Here is a 24,561-nt window from a genome sequence, read left to right on the forward strand (position 1 = left end):
TCTGAAAGGAGCAGTGGCATTTCACAATGCTGACAATGCTGGACACCATTCTCTTCTTGAAAACTGTGGTCTGAGCGCCCCACAAAGCAATCGGACTTAGACTTGATCTTACATGAGAGCATCTTCACAACAGTTTATGAGATGTGTGTGTGTGCATCCATGCCCTGTTGTGTCTGAGGCTCTTTAGTTGCGTCTGACTCCTTGCGACCCCATGGACTATAGCCTGCCAGGCTCCTCTGTCCATGGGATTATCGCTATTGCAGCAAGAACACTGGAGTGAGTTGCCATTTCCTTCTCCAGGGGATCTTCTGGACCCAGGAATCTAAGCCGAGTCTCCTGTGGCTCCTGCATTGGCAGGCGGACGCTCTACCACTGAACCACCTGAGTAGCCCTATTTTCTGAGATGGAGAAATTTAAATCCCAGAAGAGGTTTGTTGGTTATCTCACAGTAACATTTGAAAAAGTACTGTCAGTATTAAATATGTTCTTAATTTTTTTAGTGATAAAAACACAGATGTTTGCAATTTGCCAACCTTTCTTGTGGTGACAAGTGCCTGTCAATAATGCAATCACGAAGGTATTTTAAAAACAAAAAAGACAGACTTTATCCAACCCTTCAAAGTAAAGATGCTATACTGAGTAAGAAAGTTGCTACTTCTTCTAAAGAAATTCATGTTAAGAGCATCTCAAAAATGGCTAGACATGATTCCAGCTTCATGAAAATGTGTTGTCCAAAACTGGTCACCAATAAAACCTCTTATAACAGCACACTCAAACTTGGGAAATAAAATTCAAAAGTGAGTTTCAATAGCTCTTGAACCCATTTGTTAATAATAAAAATACCACACTCACAATTATTGAGCAAGAACAAGTTAGGGACAGTGAGACAGATGGAAATTTATTACAAAGATTTCAACAAACACTTTAAGACTAGTAGATGGAACTGAAAACAGTATTGTTTTTCAGAAAGCCAAGGCATCTGGATCCACGTCTTAATGAAATTTTTTTTTCTTTCCCCCCAGCTACAATAGCCATAAGAACTCAGCATTAAAATAAACTTACCTTAGAATCACACATTGTTTTTACTGTGAAGTGTTAAAACTAGGAGTTTCAAAAATAATGAAGCATTTTTAATAATATGGCTCTTACTAAACTTTTCAGAAAGAGTAAAGGATTTTCTCTTTTTTAACCACAATACACACAAAAAGTATTTTAAAACATTTTCACCTCATCTTTTTTCTCATCTATTTTTTGTCTTACGTGTATTAGTATAGTACACAATTTAAAAATATATACGTATGTACAAATGCTGGGTCAGTGCTCTACATAGTGTAGTTGGGTGATTGATTTACACAGGGTTCTGTTTTCAGACCATTGCTTACATTCATAGAACAAACGTCTCCCACCTCAAGAAAATATAAATGGTATTGTCTTCAGTTTTTATAACTTTAACTTCCTTCATTTTTAGTCCATCTGGAATTTCTTTTTGGTGAACTGTATGACTGAATTTTCACCAGCTGTATCAGCACTTTCCACTGAATAATGTCATGATCAGAACCATTTTAAATACCCCCCTTTAACATGCTTAAAAGCATTTGAGTCTCTATTTTAAACCACCTTCCATTAACTTGTCTTTTGACACCAGTGTAAAAATGTAATTCCCATTGTAAAAAAGGGATTTTTGGTACAAGTTCCTCTTCTTTCCCCCCTTTCAATGAAGATTTTACTTTCATCTGTTCATACTTTCACACAAATTTTTTATTTATACTTAAAATACTTTTTGGTGTTTGGATTAGCTTTGTGCTGAATTTAGATATTAATTCAAGAACTGACATGTTTACTAAGATCAAAATGTTCCTTTCTCAACTGCTTATAAGCCAGTGTTCCTCTGTTCTCACTTCCCCTTTACCCCACCTTCAAGGAGACCATGGTCTTGAAAAGTGAAAGTCGCTCAGTTGTGTCAGACTCTGAGACCCCATGGACTAACAATCCATGGAATTCTCCAGGCTAGAATTCTGGAGTGGGTAGCCTTTCCCTTCTCCAGGGGATCTTTCCAACGCAGGGATCAAACCCAGGTCTCCTGCATTGCAGGCGGATTCTTTACCAGCTGTGCCACAAGAGAAACCCAAGAATACTGGAGTGGGTAGCCTATCCCTTCTCTAGTACATTTTCCCAACCCAGGAATTGAACCGAGGTCTCCTGCATTTAAAGCAGATTCTTTACCAACTGAGCTATCAGGGAAGCCCCATGGTCTTAAATGTTAATAATTCTCTTTCTTTACAGTTTTACTACTTATGAATCTCTACACAATGTACTGTTTTTCCTGGTTATGAACTTTGTATAAAGGTAATCAGGCTGACTATATTCTTCCGATTTGCCTCTTTTTAGCTCAGTGTGGTTTCTGAGACTTACCCAGGTTGATGCACAAAACTGTGTGCTGCACTTAGGACTCCACAGATCCCACTGCACACACACACTTCATCTCTTCATTTCCCTGTAGATGGGCAGCTGGCTCTCTTTTCCTCCTTTTTCCTCCTGTTGTTACTACAAACTGCTGTTGTGACCATTCCTGGACATGTTTCCTAGGTATTCACATCTGACGTGATTTTCTCTAAGATAAACCCGATGTTCAACTTCACTAGCTAATACTGTTTTCCAAAGTGGTAGTACTGACTTACACGCAGAGTAGCAGATGAAGATCCTGTTGTCGCAATCTCTGCAATTTTTAGTATTTTCTGACCCCTCCACGCCTTTTAAAACTGTAGTTGACTTATAATGTTGCATTAACTTCTGCTGTGCACCGAAGTGACTCAGCTATACATATATACATTCTTTCCCACTAGGTTTACCCCAGGACACTGAATTAGGTTCCGGGTGCTACACAGTCGGGCCTTGTTGTTTATCTATCTTATACATAGTAGTTTGCATTTGGTAATCCCAAGCTTCTAATTTATCCCTCCCCTGCTTACCAACTTTTAACTGTTGCCAATACGGGGACTGCTGCTGCTGCTGCTGCTAAGTCGCTTCAGTCGTGTCCGACTCTGCGCGACCCCATAGACGGCAGCCCACCAGGCTCCGCCGTCCCTGGGATTCTCCAGGCAAGAACACTGGAGTGGGTTGCCATTTCCTTCTCCAATGCAGTAAAGTGAAAAGTGAAAGTGAAGTGGCTCAGTCATGCCTGACTCGTAGCAACCCCATGGACTGCAGCCCACCAGGCTCCTCTGTCCGTGGGGTTTTCCAGGCAAGAGTCCTGGAGTGGGGTTCCACTGCCTTCTCCCATACGGGGACTAGAAACTGGTATTACAGTTTCAATGTGTCTCCTGATTACTGGTAAGGCTTGACATTTTTTCATGCTTATGGGCCATTTCTGGTTCTTCTGTGAAATGCCTACTTGTGAATTTTGCCCAATTCTCTCCTGAGTTGTCGCTTTCTTACTGATACACATTCAGGTGCTTTTTAACAATTATGTACACATCATGATTATCTGTATCTTGTTCCAGTTTGGCTTTGCTTTTTCATTCTGTGGCATGTTTGGTAAATGAAAGTAGTTACTATTAGTGCAACCAAATTATTTATCTCTTAACTAATGGTTTGCACCTTTTCCCCCTCCCCCTAAAGTCATAAAAAATATTCTTCTATATCATCTTCTAAGTTTTACAGTTTTAACTTTAATCCAGTAAATCTTTAATCCACTTTGGACTGACTTTTGTATCTGGTGCAAGGTTGAACTCCAATTCATTTTTTCCCCTTGTGAAAAATCACTGAAGCCCCATTTAAGAAATAATCCATCCTCCTCCTCATTGATCTGCAATGACTACCTTTAACAAAATTTGGTTCTGGAACATGAGTGGGTCAGTTTCTGAGCTCTTTATTCCTGTCCATTCATCTACTTATCATCTCTGTGCCAACTCCACAGTGTTTTAAGCACTCACTGTATTTCACAGTAAGGGTCATACTCCGGTAATCCTAATCCTAGCTCTCCTCACATCTCACCTTCTTTATGAGCATCTTGGATATCTGTGGTCCTTTGTTCTTCCATTTAAATATTAGGATCAGCTGGGATTTTTCTGTTGGAATTACTTTAATCAACTAACATTCGGAGAAAGAGTTGAGACTCAGATGATCTTACCAACCACTGTCTATTTATGTCAACAAAGGTGCTTTTTAAAAATTATCAATTTCTCATTAAAAGGCTTATATATCTTTTATTAAGATTTTTAGGTACTTTGTGACTTTTCTGTTCCTAGTATAAATTCTACTTCTTAACAATATTTTAAAAATTTATAGACATTACTGCTTGTGGTTGCTGTGTGAAAATGTAATCGATGTTTGCATACTGATTGTGTTCCAGCAACCCTGATAAACTCACAAGGCTACTAATCTGCCTTGTAGATATTTTGGATTTTCACAGACAATCTGATCACACATTAATCTGTTGATGGACGGGTCACATTAATTGACTTCCTAATGTTAACCAATTTGCATTCCTGAGATAAATCCAATTTGGTCATCTCTGATCACCATCATCACATATATACACTCACATTGGTGTAGGGGTCAGGATGGCCACTCATGCTGCAGGCTAATGAATGTGGTAGAATACGGAGTGTTATCATTTAGGAAGCATCATGAATGTACTATAAGCAAAACCATACATTCTGTATTAAAACAAAGTTCCAGTAAACCAGGTGTCAACATAACAAGGCCAAGGACATCTGTACAAGATTTATTTCATTAACCACAATGTTTTAGAGTGATGGTACACACCCTAATACAGAAGGAGTGATTCAGAATCCATCAAGAGTTAAAGGTCAGAGCCAAAGTCAGTGGCTCTGAATCCCCAGTCAATAAGAGTTTGATCCACTATTTTGTTCCTCTTGGATTCATAAAAGAGCTGATGCACAGAACACCCTGTTCTAAGCTCCACCATGCTTTCTGACAAACAAGGACCACCACGAACTAGACTTCATCGCTTCATCCTTGCTCTGGCTATGCTGGTGGGCGGCAGAAGCCTTTTGTCTGCATCTGGCCTCCCATTTACTCTCAAGCATTCCTGTCTCCAGTCATAACTCCCCACATCACATCTGAACAACTTCTCCTGAATTGCATGGCTGTAATATTGACAAACAGAGCTAATGAGAGCAATTAAATTGCCAACTGTTGAACAAGACATACCCTTTGAAGAGAACAGCCACAGTCTTATTGCATTTAGTACACAGTCACAACATTGAAATGACATTTGAGAATCAATACAAAATATTTATTTTTTTCAAACCACAGAATTCACCTCAGAGCCACACTATCAATTTCCCAGAATTATAAGTCAATAACACATTGCATTTCTAAACAATGCAATTCAACCAGAAATGAAGATAATTTCCAGTCAGCAGGGATACAATATACCCTACGGTCCTATAAGAATGTACCTCTGATTAGCATTTTCTTTAATTCTCCCACAGCCACTCCCCCAACATAAGCAGAAATAGTATAGGTAGGTGTGCCATTTGGCTCTGGAAAGTGGTTCAAAATGAGGTCTTGGCCAGTGGACATGGAAAAGTGTCAATGACTTAGTTAATGAACAATGGGAACAGAAGAGGAATCATTTCCCTTGAACAAAGGTCCTTTCACAGATCCTGGTGGCCAGAAACTGGGGCACATTTCAACTCGGTAAGGAAAATAACAGGAAAGCCATTTCTCCATGAATACCTGTGACCTCTGTTTTACCTTCTGATAAACATAAATTTCATCTTATGCAATCTTAGTGAAAAGAGTAATCACAACTAAAAAGGTCCTTATAAATCTCTTCTAGGTGTACGTCAAGGGATTTATATTCTGATCTTAAATTTAAGTTAAGAGATCTAAAGTGGATTAAAGTCAACATAATACTTTGAAGCTCAGTAAGATACCATAAAGAAAAAGAGAAAATCCAAACAATGACTGGATAACTAATGCAGGGGATCTGTTTTGTTTTTTAATTGTGAAGTTTTTTAATAACCCAGATTAGTGTATATTCATAGAACAATGTTATCTAATACTAGCTGCTTATTGGACAATTGAATTTTAGCTCAAGGATAATGCCTCATGTAATAGTCATGGAAATAATAAACTGCAATAAAAAAGAAAAAACACAGAGAAGAAAACAGAGCCAGTTTCAATGAGAAGACAAGATCTGAAGGGTCACCCTGGGAGATTAAACAGCTTCTTTAAATACTCCGACACAAGCGCTCCTGCTCACTTAGCTCCAGAAACCAACTGTGTTTGCAAGATCACCGTTACCTTTGCCTGTACGTGTGCACAGACCATCACTCTAAAGTTATCCTTTTGTGCTGAAGAACTTTCAAATCCCTTGTTTGGTCGGTACAGAATATTATAGCGAGGTGATGCGTGTGCAAACTCTTCCTGAGGAATTCTTTGTGTGCAAATTTGCAACCTGACAGAAAGCATGGCATGCAGCAAGAGGAGTGACGGCATCCGGGGCTGTAGCACTGGGGATGTACATGCGTGCAGCGTTATCGCCACAGCCCACTCTTCTGCAAGCTCACTTACCCACACGTTGACTTTCATCCCGCATCTCAAAGGAAGGGAGGGGAACTGCCTCCAACTTGTAAAAGGGACAGGGGATAAAGTCACTTGTCCACAAAATTTAATAATGCACCACTCATGCGCCCGGGTATTTGTCTCTTTTCACTAACTCCTATCTAAGAACTAGTAGATGAAGAGTCACAACACCAGGTTTTGCTCTCTGCCCCCCAGAAGACACAGCAGTCAGGTCAGGGTGGAGCTGTGATGAGAAGGATATGAGACAACACACACTGAAGCTTAATGCCAACTTTAAAATAAGTACCATCTCTCCAAACAACGACCACCCACTGATGTTAGTGTCACCATTCCAAAGTGAGTGAACTGGCTTTCTCTGGAGGGTCCAGTTTCAGGCTGCATGTATACACTAGTCCGTTTGGCAAACCAACTGCATGTGTTGACTCATGAGATGATCAACCTGTTTTACAATTTTCTGCCTTTGAAGATTTGGGCCCCATAAAAAGCCAGTGTTTAACTATGGTGTGTAAACTACACACTGTACTGGCAAGAAGAATACAAGTGAACACGGGAAGGAAAATACTTTTAGGCAGACAGTACTTAGTCAATACAAAATGGAGGCATTTCTTACTTCTTCATTGCAGACTAAGAATTTTGTTAAGAATCCCAATTAAATAAGTAAGGTCAATATTGACTTAAAGAAATAAGTTCTTCATACTGCAGTGTACCTCAAAAGGCCAAGATGAGTAAGAACCAGGTGGAATGCACTGGGAGAAGCTGTTCCTCCAGTGCCTTCCAATCATAGCTTTGCACCATGAAGCCCTCACCCATAGAGAGCTGCAGCCACTGTGCAAAAATGTACAGAGAGACTAAATTCTGCAAACTTTACTCTGCCCACTTTGTTAACACACACAAAATAAAAAGAAGACAATACAAACTATTCCCCCATTAACTAAACAATGCAAAAAGCATCCAAAGATTTTAATGCCAATTCACATCCTAATGTGATGCTTTTATAGGGAAGGTTCCATTGTTGGCCAAAGAATACTTCCTTCCCAGAAAAAGCATTTGGGTACATTACTAGGATAATGAAGCATTCATCCACATTTAACAAAACATTCCAATTTCATTCCTTTTCAGAAATATTATTATTAAAACTACTTGAGAGAATTTGGTTGCAGGTGTTATATTTATAAGCCTGCAGCAAGCAGTCCAATTGAGTAAAGTAAAATTTGAATTTCATGATAAAAGAGAATTTTTCCTTGACATTGGAATGTTATGATGTGGCAAATCAAACCGTACAGGGCACAATGAGAGCCTATCAATAGTCTTAGCAGTTTCAGTGTTTATCAATACAATCCAAGATGCTCACAGCATTAAAGGAGCACGCGTCAAAGTCCTCCTCAAAATCTACCAACTCTGGTTGATAAGTACTTAAAAAAATAAATCTGACAACCCTTAACTTCTGCTTCTCTGAATACAAATTTTACAAATAAAGGATTTCTATTCCGTGACTTGACTTGCTCCTGACACTACACTTCGAACTCACCCCGAGCCTGCTCCCCGCAGGACCAAGTGAACTGGCAGAGGCAATTCTATGAACAACCTGCAAATCACAAGTGTGATAGTCAGTATCCCTGATATGTCTTCTTTTTTTGCCCCTAGTTCTCTGAAGAGATAAATTAGTCTGACATAGCCAACAAAGCCAAAGAGAGTCAAGCATATGCCCGATTTAGATTTACGCAAAACTGAGAAAAAAAAATTTTCCCCTTGTCACATCTATTTTCCTTTGCCTTTCAAAATCAATAGGGTAAGCTTCAGTCTTTTATAAGGAACTAAACAGCACTGTGAGTGTATGGAAACAGAAAATATAGCTTGGCCAGAGCTACCTTTTCTCTATGACACTCAAATATAATGTTTTAGAAGATACAAACTGCACACTTCTTTTAAGTACTTATCTCACCCATTTAAAATGAGACTGATCAGGAATCCCACACTACTGATTATGTTTGGATTTAATAACCGTATCTGCTTCCTAGAGCATCACAGGAACCAGCTTTGACCACTGGGTAATTCTCAACAGTATTAAAAAGGGAGCTTTAGTGCTAAAGTACTGCCCAACGCTAAACTAGCGTAATGCCAACACTACAGCAGCCGGGGAGAGCCTGTTAAATGACAGAGGAATGGAAATGTTATACAAGAGTTGGTCCCCAACATTTAACAAGAAAATACCACTGCGAGGCAGGGGGAAATCGGACCCGTGTGCAACATGTTTCTCTTTCCCCACTGATTTCAGAGTCCTGCTAGGAAGTCATACCCGACTTCTTGGTGGGTCAGACTGTAATACCATCAGCTTTTTCAGGAAGCATTTGTGTTTCACAACATGGTCACAGAGCTGCAAAGTGCACACAGCTCAAGGCACAGCGTAGACAAGTTTGTGAACTGATGGGGGTGGGGGGCGGGGAGAAGCTATATTGAAAGCAGAGTTAGCATTTTCCTGTAACAAGACTTTCTAATGCTAAACAAAGACCAACTCTTTTTTTTTAAGGGGGTCATTTTGGTTACGGGTGAAAAATACTGTATTTTGTAATGATCTGCTTGATTTTAAAGCAAAGACATCTTGATGTGTGAAACCAATATGCCAAAGTGCCAAGTCCACAAATGAACAAAACAAGTGCTTTAAAAAAGAAAAGATTCTTCTGCTCTTATATGTTTTGGAGGAAGCTGCTGATTTTGGCTGCCGGATCTCACTTAGCAATGGTCACTCTTCATGTGTGTTCCTCACAGAATCTGTAGATAAACTTGTTAGAAGATTGTCCCATTCCATTTCAAAATCATCCCCAAGTCTAGCAGCAACTGTTTTGTTTCGTTAGTTTTTTTTAATTACAAACCAAAGTAAGAAGTCCAGCATCCTCTTCCAAGAAGAGCTTGGTGACACGGCTCCTGAGTGTCTGCGGGACCCCCGCGGTGCTCTGCACACAGTCTCTGCAGCTCCAGTGTCAGCTTCTCGGGAAGTAAAGTACATTCAATACATTCACTATCTGTACCCTCTAGAGCTTGCACAGGCTGATGAGCTGTCTGGAAAAAAAAAAAAAAAAACACTGGAAAAGGGAGAAGTATCAACAGCACCCAGCATCTGATAAAGGTAGAAATCTGCTTATGTGACACATATTTCTCACCCCTCTCCCAAAAGCAGATCAGGAAAAAACCTCAAAACCATGAATGACAAGAAAGGGGACCGTATCACCGGAACTGAGTCTGGACACTTATCTCACTCTAGTGGAGATGAAAGAACTGGCAGCCTCCTGACAACTGCCTGAGAACTACCGCCAGCAACAGGGCTTCAGAGCTGCCATGGCTTACCCAACAGTCTGCCCTTGACCACACACAGTGCCCTTGGAGACCACCATGAGGAACTCTGCAGATATCATTATAGCCAGGGGCTGCTTTACATCACAAAACCATCAAAGATGGTAAGGAGCATCATTACTTACTATAAGTCAACTCATCCCCAGCTCTCTTCCGGGACTGGTCACCTCTGGGGATAAGAAAAGAAGAAGTCAACAGAACTGACTGACATCTTCACACACCAAAGTAGAGGAGAAATGAATTAGCATCACTGATGATGGAAGTTGAGTAGGTTTTTCAATTTTAACATCCTATTTTAAAATTGACATTAAACTTGTAAACAGCAGCTGAGTCATTTATAACCTGAATATTCTTAGCTAAAAGGTGCTACCTTTTAAATATAGAAAGCTATTAAAGGAAGGAAGGATTATCTACAAAGATGGGTCCTAGAAACTGGTTCAGACTAAACTGTCTTTGAAGACAAATCTAGGCTCTATTAACAACATCCCTGGTGAACTGCATATAACAGGGCAAATTTCAACTATGAAATAGAATAAATTAAAATCTTCCCCTAAGAGTCCTATTATGGGATTGATAACTGCTTAAAGCTTTTGGAAAATCTCAGAAATCTTAATGAATACCCTTCTTGCAGACAGAACATGAACCTTTACATACAGTAACCAGTTCACCTTAAATACCTACAAAAATACCTAAAGACCTACAGAAGTTCGAGTTCCATTTAAGAGATAGGAAAATAAGAGTTCTATGCTATTTGTAAATCCTACTTTTGTCTCTGCAGTTTCTTAGACAATAACCCAGACAAATGACTAAAATGCCTAAATAATGAGTAATAATAACCAGTCCACTAGCTTTTTCTGCCTCAATCTCAGCAGCATTTACTCAGTTGACATCCTCCTTCCTGAAACACTCCATGTTCTGCCCAATACTCTGTCCTTGGCCACTTTTTCTTCTTCTCCACGTATATTCTCCTTAGTCTAGGAGAGTGGTCATACCAGTTCTGTGACTTGAAATATGATCCTTATGCCAACGGCTCCCAGAATCCTATCTCCAGCTCCAATTCCCTCCTGATACTTAGGTCTTGTGAGGCCCAGTGGTCTCATCGCCACTGTCACCTGGATGACTTCCATGTTCTGCAAGTTTACCACGGCCAGAACGCATTCCACCCCCACGCCTTCCTCAATAAACTGCACCACCATCTGCCCAATTACTCAGGCCCCAAATCCTAGCTCATCCTTGATTCCTCTCTTTGCCTCACTCTGGAGCATTCTGTCTCAACACGTAACCCAAAATCAACCACTGCTCGACCCCACGGCTACAAAGCCAATCCCAACCCACTTTCACCTTTCCCCTACACCACTGTAAGATATTAGTATTAGTCCAGGCAAGAGCCAGAGCTATCTTATGTTAAAAGCATATATAAGATGACTTCATGTCTCTGAATAAAAGCCCTTTGGTGCCTTTCTATGACAGTTAAAAAAAACAACGACTCTAATTCACATTTATTTTCCCAGCCCTGTGACTTGTGGCTCTTATCTCCCTCTCCACACCCATTTCCTCTCTCTGTTCACTATACTTCAGCCACTCTGGCTTTCTTTCTGTCCCTTGGACATGTTAGCACTTCTGCACTTTTCTCTATACTTGCAACACTCTTCTCCCAAGTTAGCCACATGGCTATCTCCTTCCTGTTCAGCTGGAATTTTCCTCTTCAAGGGCATTACATCACCAAGTGAGGGGAAGAGCCCCTCATGCATGCCCTCCCTGGTCAGGTGCTCTATCCTACACTCCATCTCTTTTTCGGTGTAGCACTCATTATTATTAGAAATAATTTGTTTACATGTTTGCTATTTATCTCCCAATAGCAGAGTATAAGCTCCATAAAAATAGGAACTCTGCCTTGTTCACCCAGTACCTAGAAGCAGTATCTAAGTGCAGAGTAGAAAAATGAAATATCTGCTGAATTAACAAATTAGTGCATAACTAATAAATAGCCTCCACAGATGGATTAAAATGCTAGCCTCAGTAATTATTTCATTTTTGTGTAATCTTCCAGATTACCAAACTTTCCCACTGTCTCTGGTTATGATCAAGACCAGAACAGAAACTTCTTGCTACGCTGGATGAGGAGTCTTAAGGACCACAAGAAAGAGACCACACCAAATGGTCTCTGAAGGATTTTTCTCTTGACCGAGCATTTAGAGAAAAACCTAGCATGAACTAGGTTTAGACAGCCTAACAAATTCTAAACAGATCCACCCTAATGCTGCTTTTGAACACTATTGCTAATATACTATTTGGCCAAAGCCAGCTGAGAATCTTACAGTACTATCATCACAGCTTTGCTGCTATTCAGTCACTAAGTCGTGTCCGACTCTTTGCGACCTCATGGACTACAGCACACCAGGTCTCCCTGTCCTTCAGTCTTTCCCAAGGTTTGTTCAAATTCATGTGCACTGAACTGGTGATGCTATATTACCATCTCATCCTCTGTTGCCCCCTTTCTCCTTTTGCCTTCAATCTTCCCCAATATCAGGGTATTTTCCAAAGAGTCAGCTCTTTGCATCAGATGGCCAAAGTATCGGGCTTTCAGTATCAGTCCTTCCAATGAATATTCAGGACTGATTTCCTTTACGATCGACTGGTTGGATCTCCTTGCTGTCCAAGGGACTCTCAAGAGTCTTCTCCAGCACCACAATTTCAAAAGCATCAATTATTTGGTGCTCAACCTTCTTTAAGGTTCAACTCTCACACCCACATGTGACTACCGCAAAAACCATAGGTTTAACTATACAGATCTTTGTTGGCCAAGTGAGGTCTCTGCTTTTTATTATGCTGTTCAGGTTTGTCACAGCTTTCTTTCCAAGGAGTAAGCATCTTTTAGTTTCACAGCTGCAATCACCATGATTTAGGAGCCCAAGAAAATAAAATCTGTCCCTGTTTTCACTTTTCTCCCTTCTATTTGCCATGAAGTGATGGGACTGAATGCCATGATCTTAGTTTTTTGAAGACTGAGCTTTAAAACAGCTTTTTCACTCTCCCCTTTCACCTTCATCAAGAGGTTTTTTAGTTGTTCACTTTTTGCCATTAGAGTGGTATCACCGGCATATTTTAGGTTATTGACATTTCTCCCACCAATTGTGATTACAGCTTGTGATTCATCCAGCCCGGCATTTCACATGATGTACTCTACATAAGCAGAGTGATAATATATAACCTAGATGTACTCCTTTGCCAATTTTGAACCCGTCCGTCGCTCCATGTCTGGTTCTAACTGTTGCTTCTTGACCTGCACACAGACTTCTCAGTAGACAAGTAAGGTGGTCTGGTATTCCCATCTTTTAAAGGATTTTCCAGTTTGTTGTGATCCACACAATCAAAGGCTTTAAGTGTAGTCAGTGAAGCAGAAGTAGATGTTCTCCTGGAATTCCCTTGCTTTTTCTGTGCTGTGCTTAGTCACTCAGTCATGTCCGACTCTTTGCGACCCCATGGACTATAGCTTGCCAGGCTCCTTCTGTCCATGGGGATTCTCCAAGCAAGAATACTGTGGAGTGGGTTGCCAAGCCCTCCTCCAGGAGATGTTCCCAACCCAGGGATCGGATCCAGGTCTCCTGAATTGCAGGCGGATTCTTCACCAGCCAAACTATCAGGCAAGCCCTTGCTTTCTCTACGATCAACAAATGGCAATTTGATCTCTGGTTCCTCTGCCTCTTCTAAACCCAGCTTGTACACCTGGAAGTTCTCAGTTCATGTACTGCTGAAGCCTAGCTTGAAGGATTTTGAGTGTCACTTTGCTAGCATGTGAAATGAATGCAATTGTATGGTAGTGTGAACATTCTTTAGCATTGCTCTTCTTTGGGACTGGAATGAAATCAGATCATGAGCTCCTTACTACAAAATTCAGGCTTAAATTAAAGAAAATAGGGAAATATCACTAGGCCATTCAAGTATGACCTAAATCTAATCCCTTATGATAATACAGCGGAGGTGACAAAACAGATTCAAGGGATTAGCATTGGTAGACAGAGTGCCTGAAGAACTAAGAACAGAGGTATGTAATATCATCACAGCAGCATTCACCAAATACTCTGAAACAAGTAAATTAATGCTGATCAAAAAGGAAGACACAGGATAGATCTTGAATCTGGAACTTAGACTTCTATAAACAAACTTCATTCCCACCCCACCCCCCCACATTTTTTTTAAAAATGAAACACGTTAAAGTAACAGGAGAAAAATACGGACATGAAAACAACAGGAGGCACAGAGAATGTCAGTGTGATGTACATGAGGCTGTTAAACCACTATCTGATAACACTATCAAGTCAGCTGCCCTCAACACCAGACCCAGGCTACTACTGAAAAAGCCCTGATCCTTGGGTGACCGTCTCAGCTAAAAGAACAACAATACCCCTAACAAGGTTCTACTTTGTTCTAGAAATCCAGGACAGTCACTCAGCAAAAATGGTTTACTTGCCTTTAAAAGCTATTTGGCACACGCTTTGAAAAGGCCCATAGATGGATTTGAATGAGGATGCTCGACCTGAGGGCCTGCGTGTTAGAAGTTCCCTAGTGAGCTTATCTTCCATAATGTAATCTTTGACAACAGCAGACAACAGCCTGCCCTTCCCCCATAAGCAATTCAACTATGCAGGTAACATGTTAAAAAAAAAAAATACTGCTTTTAGCTGGTATGTTACTTCCGGCTTTGAAATAAGTCCACACTGTATTTCTATACACCTAAAGATGCTTCACATAAACTCCAACTCAAATAAGAACCTGTCCATGAACTACAAAGATGATATATTTGACAATGTTCACTTATTTTAAAACATTTCAAAGACTGTGCCATCCACATTAAAGCAATACACTGTCATACCCTACATCATGTAAATGTAATACAGCCTCAAATGAAAAAATAGCTTGCAAAGCTGAACAGGAATCATGTATGGCTAGACACAAACCATAAAAAGATTGCTCACATGAAGGCAGCCAGTAACAGAACTTTTGTTAGACAGCTTATATGATATTTTTTGCATCAGTGGACACCATTTCTTCAAAACAATTCTAGCCAAAAATGATCAAAGTCAGCATCAAGTTTGGAAGGAGCAGAGTATGGAAGGTCCAGACACAAGTGCTGGAAGCGCAGGTGACTGCGGTCAGCTGCTAAGTACATGGTGTGTGCACACCCTTTCTGACTGGTCTTAGCCAGCCCAGTAGTTCAGAATGTCCGCTGAAATCAGGGCCACTCTGTGCAAATCACCCAACGGAGTAAGTCATGAGGCAGCCTTTAATCTTCAGAATAAATGTAGAGTAGTTTGTTAACAGAAAATAGCTCAACTCAGTTTGTAAAACAAAACATTTTTAGTTTTATCATCTTTTGGAATACTAGCTTTTAAATTTCATATGAATGAACACACCTGACCATCCTGACCTATTAGAACAGTGCCAGGCTAGTCCTTCACGTTCAAAGGCAATGTTACCTGAGCTTATTTATGGAGTCAGTGCCTTAACTCACCCCAAGCAGATTTTACATAAGAGCGACGACACACCAAACAGTCCTGCACCCTGTTCTCCTACTCCAGCTCCAAAATTAGGATTAGGAAAATGTCTCTGGATGTGTTCCACACTCTTCTGTAAGGTGAATTCAGGTGTTCAAAGAAATCTACAAGAGCTATCTTCTTACACTGCTTCACAGAAATAAAAGCCTTCAGAGGGCTGTTTGTTAAAAGCATTGATAAGCTCATCTCTAAAATTAAAAGCAAACACTCAAATATAACATGGAAAAAAAGTATAAAATAATTCAAAATTATGGTGAGCCTAGGAAAAAACATAAGAGGTATACTCAGTTTATTCTGCATTTATTTTTAAAACCTTTCAAGAAAAAACTTTTAACTATAATTCAGAATGCATAAGCCATAAAGAAAAAACTTGATAAAGTTACATAAAATAAAAAAAAACTTCCACATGACTTCAAATAAAACAAACACACCAAAAAACCCACCATAAGCAAAGTCAAAAGAAACTGAGAAAAAAACTGTCATTTTGGGCAAACAATCTTTTCACTATAGAAAGAGCTCCTAGAAACCAAGAAAAAAAGACTAACAATCTAAAAGAAAAACGAGCAAAAAAGCAGAAACCGTTTACAGGAAAAGAAATACAAACACAGCAAAGTATGCTCAGCCTCACTCATAATAAGAGAAACACAAATGAAACTAACTCTGAGTAATTACTTTTCACCCACCAGACTGGCAGTGTAAACAACATACTCCATAGGCAAGGACGTGAAGAACAGGCACTTCACTTGGTGAATGCACAAACTGGCACAGTCCCCTATGGAGGGTTATATGCAATATTAATCAAAATTACCGCTGCATTTACTCTTGACTCAGCAATCTAACCTAAGTGAATTTACTCTCCAAACATACTGACAACCAGTATAAAAATTATGCATGCAGCATTCTCTGTAACAGCAAAAAGACTGGAAATGATTCCAATTGCCATCTATAGGGGACCGGTTAAGTTATAGTACATCTACACAACAGAATGTGTAAGAAAGGAATAAAACTAAGAATATACATTGTGCTTGCTTATATCTGTATATGATATATACATATCATATATACATACATATACATATCATATATATATATATCATATATATACATATGAGCTGGAGGGGCTCATAAGAAACTAATAAAAAATGGTCACCTAATGGGTGAAAACAGACAGGGAGACAGGCGGGAGTAAAACTTCTCAGTGTATGCTTTTTAATATCTTTATTTAAAAAAAAAAAAAAAACCTGTATCAGCTCTTCAAAACTGAGTAAGTAAAATTACTATAGCATTAAATGGCCTCATTCTGTGTATGAAAACAGTTACCACTGTTAGAAATACTACAGTTGATGTCAGAAGACACCCAACCACTGGACACGAGGGAGAAAAGTCAGTTGTTGGCATGCAGACTCTCCCACGGCCTTTTGCTCCTCTCGCTTGCCACAGAGAAGGCGGGCTCGTGGGCCTGTCTACGTGGCTTCCTCCTGATAGCTGACCGAGCCCTTCCAGTGTCAGCTGCCCACGAGGTGGATAGTGACTGGTGGGTTACTCAGTGGCTCCTCTACCACACGAATACAGATGCCACCGGGACACAAAGGGAATAAATGCCAACAAAGAACAAAGGATCTGCTTTCTGTTCTAACCCGTGCTGAAATGAGAAACTGACAAACAGCGATCTTGATCAAGGCTGGTGTTCTGAGGCTGAATGTGGCCTCAGAACCTGCGAAAGAGCGTGGCCATCCCCTGCCCAAGCCAGAGAAGTGAGTCAATACCCAACCACTCCTTGTGTCACAACGACGCCTCAGGGAGGAACCCAGGTGTCTTTCTCTCCACAACTTTCTCCCTTTAATATGGGATTCAAATAAGAGAAGACATGCAACCGTGCTAAGGAGAGGGCAAGGATTATGAAAATTATAAAGTTCCACTATACCACTTCAATGATCTGATTACAGAACAGGTGCTTTCCCGTGAGGAATCAAAATTTTCCCATAATTTTAGTTGAAAATACACACTTTGAAAGATTTTTCTGGGGTAAAGCCAGGACACTGAATTGCAACTTTCAGAAAAATTAGCAAGGTGTTTACATCAAAATCAAGGGAGGTGAATTTTGTGGGCACATAAATGATACCCTAACTTTTTAAGAAGAAATGACTACAATTTAGGGGAAAAAATGGAAATATGAAAAACACAATCTAAACCCTCCTTAACCAGTTTAGTCATAAAACTAATCCTTTGCTAGTTTAGTCATAAATGTACCTTATAACTGATCATAAAATTTTGACAAGGTTTCTCCAAATATTCAAAACTAGTATAAGAGGATCAAAGCTGGAAGAGCTCTTCAGAGGCTGCCCAGACTAACTGCCCACCGGATGAGAAATCCTTTCTTCAAAACCTACTTAAGAGCAGCTCCCATAAAGTCAAAACCCAGCTTCAACACTTTCACAGACAAGGAGCTCACCACCTCTCCCCTCAGCACTGGCCCTGTCGGCAGGCAGATGCCTCTCATTCTAAGGTCAGCAGGCAGATGTCTCTCATTCTAAGAACCTGGAGTCCCCCCCACCTCCCCCACCAAGCCAAACTGGCCTAAGGAAATGGACACATTTTATCATGAAAGGAGAGGAAAACTTGCCTTGTGAAACCATTCTGTATAAGTTCTCTTTGAAGCTTCTGATCTTGAGCAGCATATTCAGACAGTTCAGACTCCACCGCACGAGGGAGAATGTTTGGAATAAATTTAGAAAACAGAGTCGGAGCCATCTGAACCCACTCTGTGAGGGAAGGAAAAGATTCATTAAGGAAATCATACAATTTAAACAGAAAAGGAAAAGTTTTCTTCCCAAAAAACAAGATTATAAATTAAACCAAACTTAAAGTGGGAAAAAAATGAGTGCAACCCCTTCTGATAAAGAGGTTAAGTTTCTTTTCCAAATGGAATTTACAGGAAGAGGATATTTTACGTTTTATTGATTTAACCAAATTTAACAAAAAACCCATAGAGAATTTTTGAATGAACCATCTCAAAAATTCTAAATGTGGAAGAAAACACAAGGGAAATAAGCAAAGAATTCTCAGCAGGAGGGACTTGGAAGAAAAAGATTTGGTGGAAATACTTAGCCCTGTGGAACATTAATTAAAAAAATACACTGGTCTAAGAACAGAACAGTACACGAAGTAATAAGCAGACATATTTTAAAAGTACCAAAAAATGCGGAGGGAGGTGGGAGAGATGATGGGTAAGTACATTTAAAATATAAACCAACTTTGACTCACATTAAATTATAGCAAATTAAACATGTAGCAGTGAAAGAAAGAGAATTAACTGGTAATCAAACTATTAAGGAAAAGATAAAAGATCAAGAGAATAATTTATAGAAAAAAATTCACTCCTCAAAATAAATAGACAAAAAGAAGTCAAAGGAAAATATCTGCATTAGACATGACAAAAATAAATTAAGCGTCTTTATTATAAAGCATTTTAACAAATCAGATACTCTTCCCCTTACTCAGTGAACACTAAATACTGCCACTTCTGTGCCCTCTTGGATTCTTTTAACCTAGTCCTTTCAAATTTTCCCTTTTGGATATATATATGGGCTTCCCAGGTGGCACTGGTGGTAAAGAACCCAACTGCCAATGCAGGGGACCGAGGAGACATGTGTTCAATCCCTGGGTCAGGAAGATCCCCTGGAGAAGGGCATGGCAACCCACTCCAGCATCCTTGCCTGGAGAATCCCATGGACAGAGGAGCCTGGTGAGCTACAGTTCACAGGGTCGCACAGAGTAGAACACGACTGAAATGACTCAGCACGCATGCACGTGCACGCGTGTGTGTGTGGGTGTAGGGGTGTGTGTGTGTGGTGTGTGTGTATTCTGGCTGTATATATCAAAACCCATAAAATGTCAATGCTGTATTTAATCCAGTATGCTCACTTTAAAAACTGTAATCTAAGTAAACAACTCTAAATCAGAAAAACAAAGCAAAACACATTTAATGCTATGCAATGCTGGATCACTGGCAAGTTAAAAAAAAAAGCCTAATAAGAGAAGAGCTAAACTAGAGATGGTAAAAAACAAACAAACAAAAAAAAAAACCAAGCACCACAAACACTACCAAGGTGATCCAATCGCCCTCTGTACAGACTCGCATCAAAAAGTTCTCAACAGTGTCCCTTCTTCCAGCTCAGTTCAAAGGCTTTAAAAAGAGTCTCAGTTCAGTGCCCTGGGGAACCACTAACCCATCAGGGAAGGCAAGGAGTCAAACCAGTCTGACATTTTACGGAACTCCAGGCAATCATTAAAATGAAGATAAAGAAACAATGAATAGTGTTTGTATTAAATGAAGAAGAGCAAGATGGGATCATGGGAACTATTCCTAGAGAGCTTCTAAAGACTAGATGGAAACACATTTAAATAAGATGTCATCAGAATCTCCAAGGACTAGGGCCCAGGAATCTACAGTTTAACAAACCTTTCTGGGTGATTCAGATGCATCCATTATATAAAAATCAGCACTACTGTAATGAAAGGAACCTTTACATTTAAAATTCAACTTTTAAAATACTTTAACCTTAGTCTGTCAGGTGAATAAAACTGCTTTAACAAACTAGGAAGACAATGGGTACTGGCAAGACGGATAAATGTCAAAATAAGTTTAAGAGTATCTCAGAAAATAGCTAGGACAGTAAAAGGTTCGTCTGTGATAAAATTCACCTTTTCAAAAGGACAATTCTCAAATACAGAATTCTCCTCACAAGTAGTACAAATCCTATATAAGAGCTCAAACCTGGATAAAAATAGCATTTGGATAAATATGTATCTACAAGTTTTTCTACCCTTAGTGACTAGTTTTATTCTGTGATTTTGTTACTAATGATAAAAGCCAGAGTTGATAAAGCTGCTCACTTTGGAGGTAGAATTTAGAAATCTGTCATACTGTACTTGGATGTCTTCCAAAATAAAAGAAAAAAATCATTCATAATCTAGCACTAAAAGAAAAATTCATGAGTTACTTTCACCACACTTAGCAAAATGAAGTTTAAAATTCTATGAAACCAGAAAAAGAAATTCATCAGTTTATTGTACACAGGTAATACTTTTAATTCTATATAAATACTTATTTTGTAGGAATAATATATCTAAAAATTAGGAAGATTAGAGCAAGAACTGATTCCAATTTATGTAGCATTACATTTGAATACTCTAGAAATCAATAATTCTTTAAAGAAGCCTGAGAAAGAAGGTACTTCTGTAGATCACAGTCTACCCCTAATATCACAGTTTTTACTTGGTTTCCAATGTGGTAAGCTAAATTCTGCTATTTCTTTTAAATTAAATAAGTAAATTATTCAGATATCAGTCCATTAAAATAACCACTGGACCCAAATGAAAAGCAGTAACAACAGTTAACATTAGCATGCTTATTACATTATCAAGTACTATTATGTTAAGTTCTTTAAATCCTGTTTTATTTCATTCAATCTTCAAGTGACAGAATTTCACAAAAAAATAATTACTGTCAAAAGGCATCCTTAAGTTTCTAGACTGGCAATTATTTTTCTTTTTATTCTCTTTCATTCTTAAGTAGCAAGAGTTTATTAAGCAGAAAGTACACTCCTAAGAAAGTATCAGAGGAGACTGTCTGAAAACCAGAAGCAGTCAGAAAACAATTTTCTACCCTGAACTTCAACAATCTCTGTCCTATGGACATTTTTTAATTGACTAGACCACTGGGATAAGTTTGAGGTTCTGGGTTATAAACAGAAAGATATGTATAAAATCATCTGGAGAATCCTTTAAATTCAGTGCTTTTATTATAAGACATATATTAAGATTAACTTACAAACTATGCCTTGAACACAGTGATCTTTGATTTTTGGTTCTGCTATTCTATCTCCCTCCTCAAAATATCCTTGAAATAACTATAATTTTATCAAACTTCTAGATTCCTTGCAAGATACATAACAGGCCTTACACAATGGAGCTGTGAATGTGTATGCCTGGGCATACTTGCAGTATGACGCGGAAGTAAAGGAGAACCTAACAAAAAAAAGAGATTCATGCCAGACACAAGATTCAACTGTATCTAAAGTGTCTCCTACAAACTATTTCTTGTATTCCCTAAATTATCTGCTTTTCACTAGTACAGAAAGATTTCCAAGTGAGACCCTGAGTTTACATTTCACAATAATGAGTATCTAACTCAACTTTCTTCTGTAACAAACCCAAATACCATTAAGCTTCAGAAAACACAGAAAAACACTATCCTGTCACAAATCAGGCTGGAATTGCCATAAACAAACAACTCTAACCCCTAAACAAACGATGAATGTTTACCTGGTCTGAGAGTATACAGGCCTTTCACAATATTTGCCATAGTTGAAGGTGTGACCTGAAATGGTGTTGACTGGGCTTCTAAAAGTAAAGCTGAAATAAAGAGAAAATGGGTTATAAAAATTATGCAACTCTTATTGATTGCCAAGGTTTCACTTTCTATCACCGTTTCTCCCAAAGACTGAAGGATAAACAAGGATAAGAAAAGAACAGCTCAAGAGGGCAAACCAAGTATTTATACACTAAAGTTCTTTTTCAAAATTAATCTATCACAGTCGAGTTCCATCTACCAAGTAAATATGTGCATGCTGTTGAAACACTGACAGAAATGATTCAATTGATGGAGGTTCTGTAAATAAGCAAAGCTTTATTAAAGCAACAGTACTCATGGCACTTAAGTGAGTGAGCTATAAATACTTCCCATTAAGTTCATGATTTAAAACACTTACATTTGGGGAATGAAAGTTCTCTAACTCCCTCAACTCCCTCAATCATTTCCCTTTCCCCAAAATCACCATATATTAACTAACAAATACTCATGAAATTTGGTGTAATTTCAGTCTAAGCCAGGCTTGTCAAATTATTAAATTGTTTTTTCTATTCACACCTTTTAAAAAATGGAAATGCCATCTCACTTAGTCAACATTTCTGTAGTTTCAAACATGCAATGTGTGTTACATTTGAATTCATGTACTGAAGGCCAGAGGGTCACTGGTTCAAGTTTTTCCTTCTGATTTTATCATCAGCAGATAGCTATAATTGTGAATGGCATAGATAAATTTAAAGGATAACAAATGCTAGGCACTGCAGAAAAATCACGTCTTAAAAAAAAGGAATGTTTAAAAACTGAAATTCTAAATTTCAGTTTCTTGGAGTCTCTCCTACTCTACTAATTTCAACATGACCCCAAACCCAGACTCTGTCTCTGTTAATTCATCTTCCTACTTTTGGACCAACCATTTGGTTTTCAGTAAGTCTTGAAAGTGAAAGTCGCTCAGTCGTGTCCGACTCTTTGCAACCCCATGCACTATACAGTCCATGGAATTCTCCAGGCCAGAACAATGGAGTGGGTGGCTTTTCCCTTCTCCAAGGGACCTTCCAATCCAGGGATTGAACCCAGGTCTCCTACATTGCAGGTAGATTCTTTACCAGCTGAGTCACAAGGGAAGCCCAAGAATACTGGAGTGGGTAGCCTAGCCCTTCTCCAAGGTATCTTCCTGACCCAGGAATTGAACCAGGGTCTCCTACATTGCAGGCGCATTCTTGACCAACTGAGCTATCGTCTTATTCCCAACTAATCCTTCAGGTTCAATCACACAGTCATTATGTCATCAAATACAAACATCTGCAAATAACCTCTGCATAACTATAACTACCTATGTCAAACTTGATAGCTATATAAGGAAATGATAAATTCACATATTAAACATAAAATGAATACAAATTTGGGATGAATTAATTGAAAATAATCACAGTCAGTTACAAAAAGATATAACATTTCAATAAAATCCTCTCCACTCAAAATTCTTTGTAGAAAGTCTTTAATTAAAAAGTAAAATTTTCTAGTTGAACTCCCCTTTTAAGTAAGACAAAATGGGAACTTGAGGGAGCTGTAGTTTGAGAGAAGGGACAAACATATGTTTAATTCTCATAAGCTTTAGCTTTTTTTAATAAAAATAAGGAAACTGAGAGGATACTGTGCTATTTCAAAAATATTAACACTATCCTTCTAGAATTACTGGTAACAAAATTATGGGCAAATGAACTCCTTAATATTAATAATATTTCCCCCAATGTCAGAGGAAAACAAAAGAGGCAAAGTATCACTCCAGCTATGATGGCACTGTTCAGAGCCTGGCTTCTCCCAGCTCACTAGGTAAACTTCAAGTCAAATTTCAATTCCTCAGCATCTCACTATAGAATGAGACTTTAACACTTCTTGGGATATGATTCCAAAGATGTCAACATTGGGGTTCAGATGCCAATGCTCACTGATTCAAAAAAGAAAACCTGCTAGTGTCACGCCATCCCTCCAAGTTGAAACACTTACGCATTAGGCTGTAAATGTGCTTTTCTGCAACGTGTTCAGTAAACAGCTTTATAAGGTCATCTTTTAAGTCTCTGTTAAGCTTGGTTTCGATGTAAAACTTATTCTGAAATGGAAAACAAATTATTTTTCAGGGCATCAATTAGAGGGAAATAATTAGTCTAATGAACTGAAGCACTAAAAAATAATTTTAGGAAACAATTCATAAAAGCATCAATTAAAACATAAAAAACCAACATCAGAAAACAAAAGCTCTGCCACTATTATAGTCTTCCTAGCATGGAGTTTAAAGCACATAAAGACAAAATGCTATAAATCATATAAAAGAACATGGGGAGATACTCAACATTAACTAGACAGGGATGTAATGGACCATATTGTATGACAAGCACTTAATATGCCCTTTTATATGACTACATCATGATCTAAAGGCAATACCAGGAAACACAAATGATAAGATATGCTATTTAAAAATTCAGGCTTAAAGCAGGCAGTGGGCATGTACCGGGTGACTCCCCTACATTCCACTTTAATGATTAGTCCAAATCATTCAGTTTACAGCATTCCTTCCGGATGGGTAGTCTTTGGTTCAAAGGCAGACAAGTGACCCAATCAGACTAAGGGAAACTGAGGCTTGAGTGAAGAGTACCTTACAGTCATCTTACAACCATGTGGAAAACAAGATGAAACAGTTATGTAAAGCAAAGAGACAAAAAACAAGCTAAGACT

General features: G+C 38.9%; 1 protein-coding gene across 1 annotated transcript in view; it reads right to left on the reverse strand.

The window, feature by feature from the left end:
• Nucleotides 1-877: 877 nt before the first annotated feature.
• CACUL1 (CDK2 associated cullin domain 1) overlaps nt 878-24,561 on the reverse strand; it is a 72,525-nt gene continuing 48,841 nt past the window's right edge. Inside the window, exons 5-9 of the mRNA XM_065923419.1 lie at nt 23,836-23,938; nt 21,789-21,878; nt 18,085-18,223; nt 10,032-10,075; nt 878-9,615 (exon numbers count right to left, since the gene is read on the reverse strand). Coding sequence (XP_065779491.1) covers nt 9,575-9,615; nt 10,032-10,075; nt 18,085-18,223; nt 21,789-21,878; nt 23,836-23,938 — 417 coding nt within the window. The 3' untranslated portion in view covers nt 878-9,574. The remainder of the gene's footprint in view (nt 9,616-10,031; nt 10,076-18,084; nt 18,224-21,788; nt 21,879-23,835; nt 23,939-24,561) is intronic.

Source organism: Muntiacus reevesi, chromosome 2, assembly GCF_963930625.1.
Source record: "Muntiacus reevesi chromosome 2, mMunRee1.1, whole genome shotgun sequence".
In the NCBI taxonomy this organism is placed as follows: domain Eukaryota; kingdom Metazoa; phylum Chordata; class Mammalia; order Artiodactyla; family Cervidae; genus Muntiacus; species Muntiacus reevesi.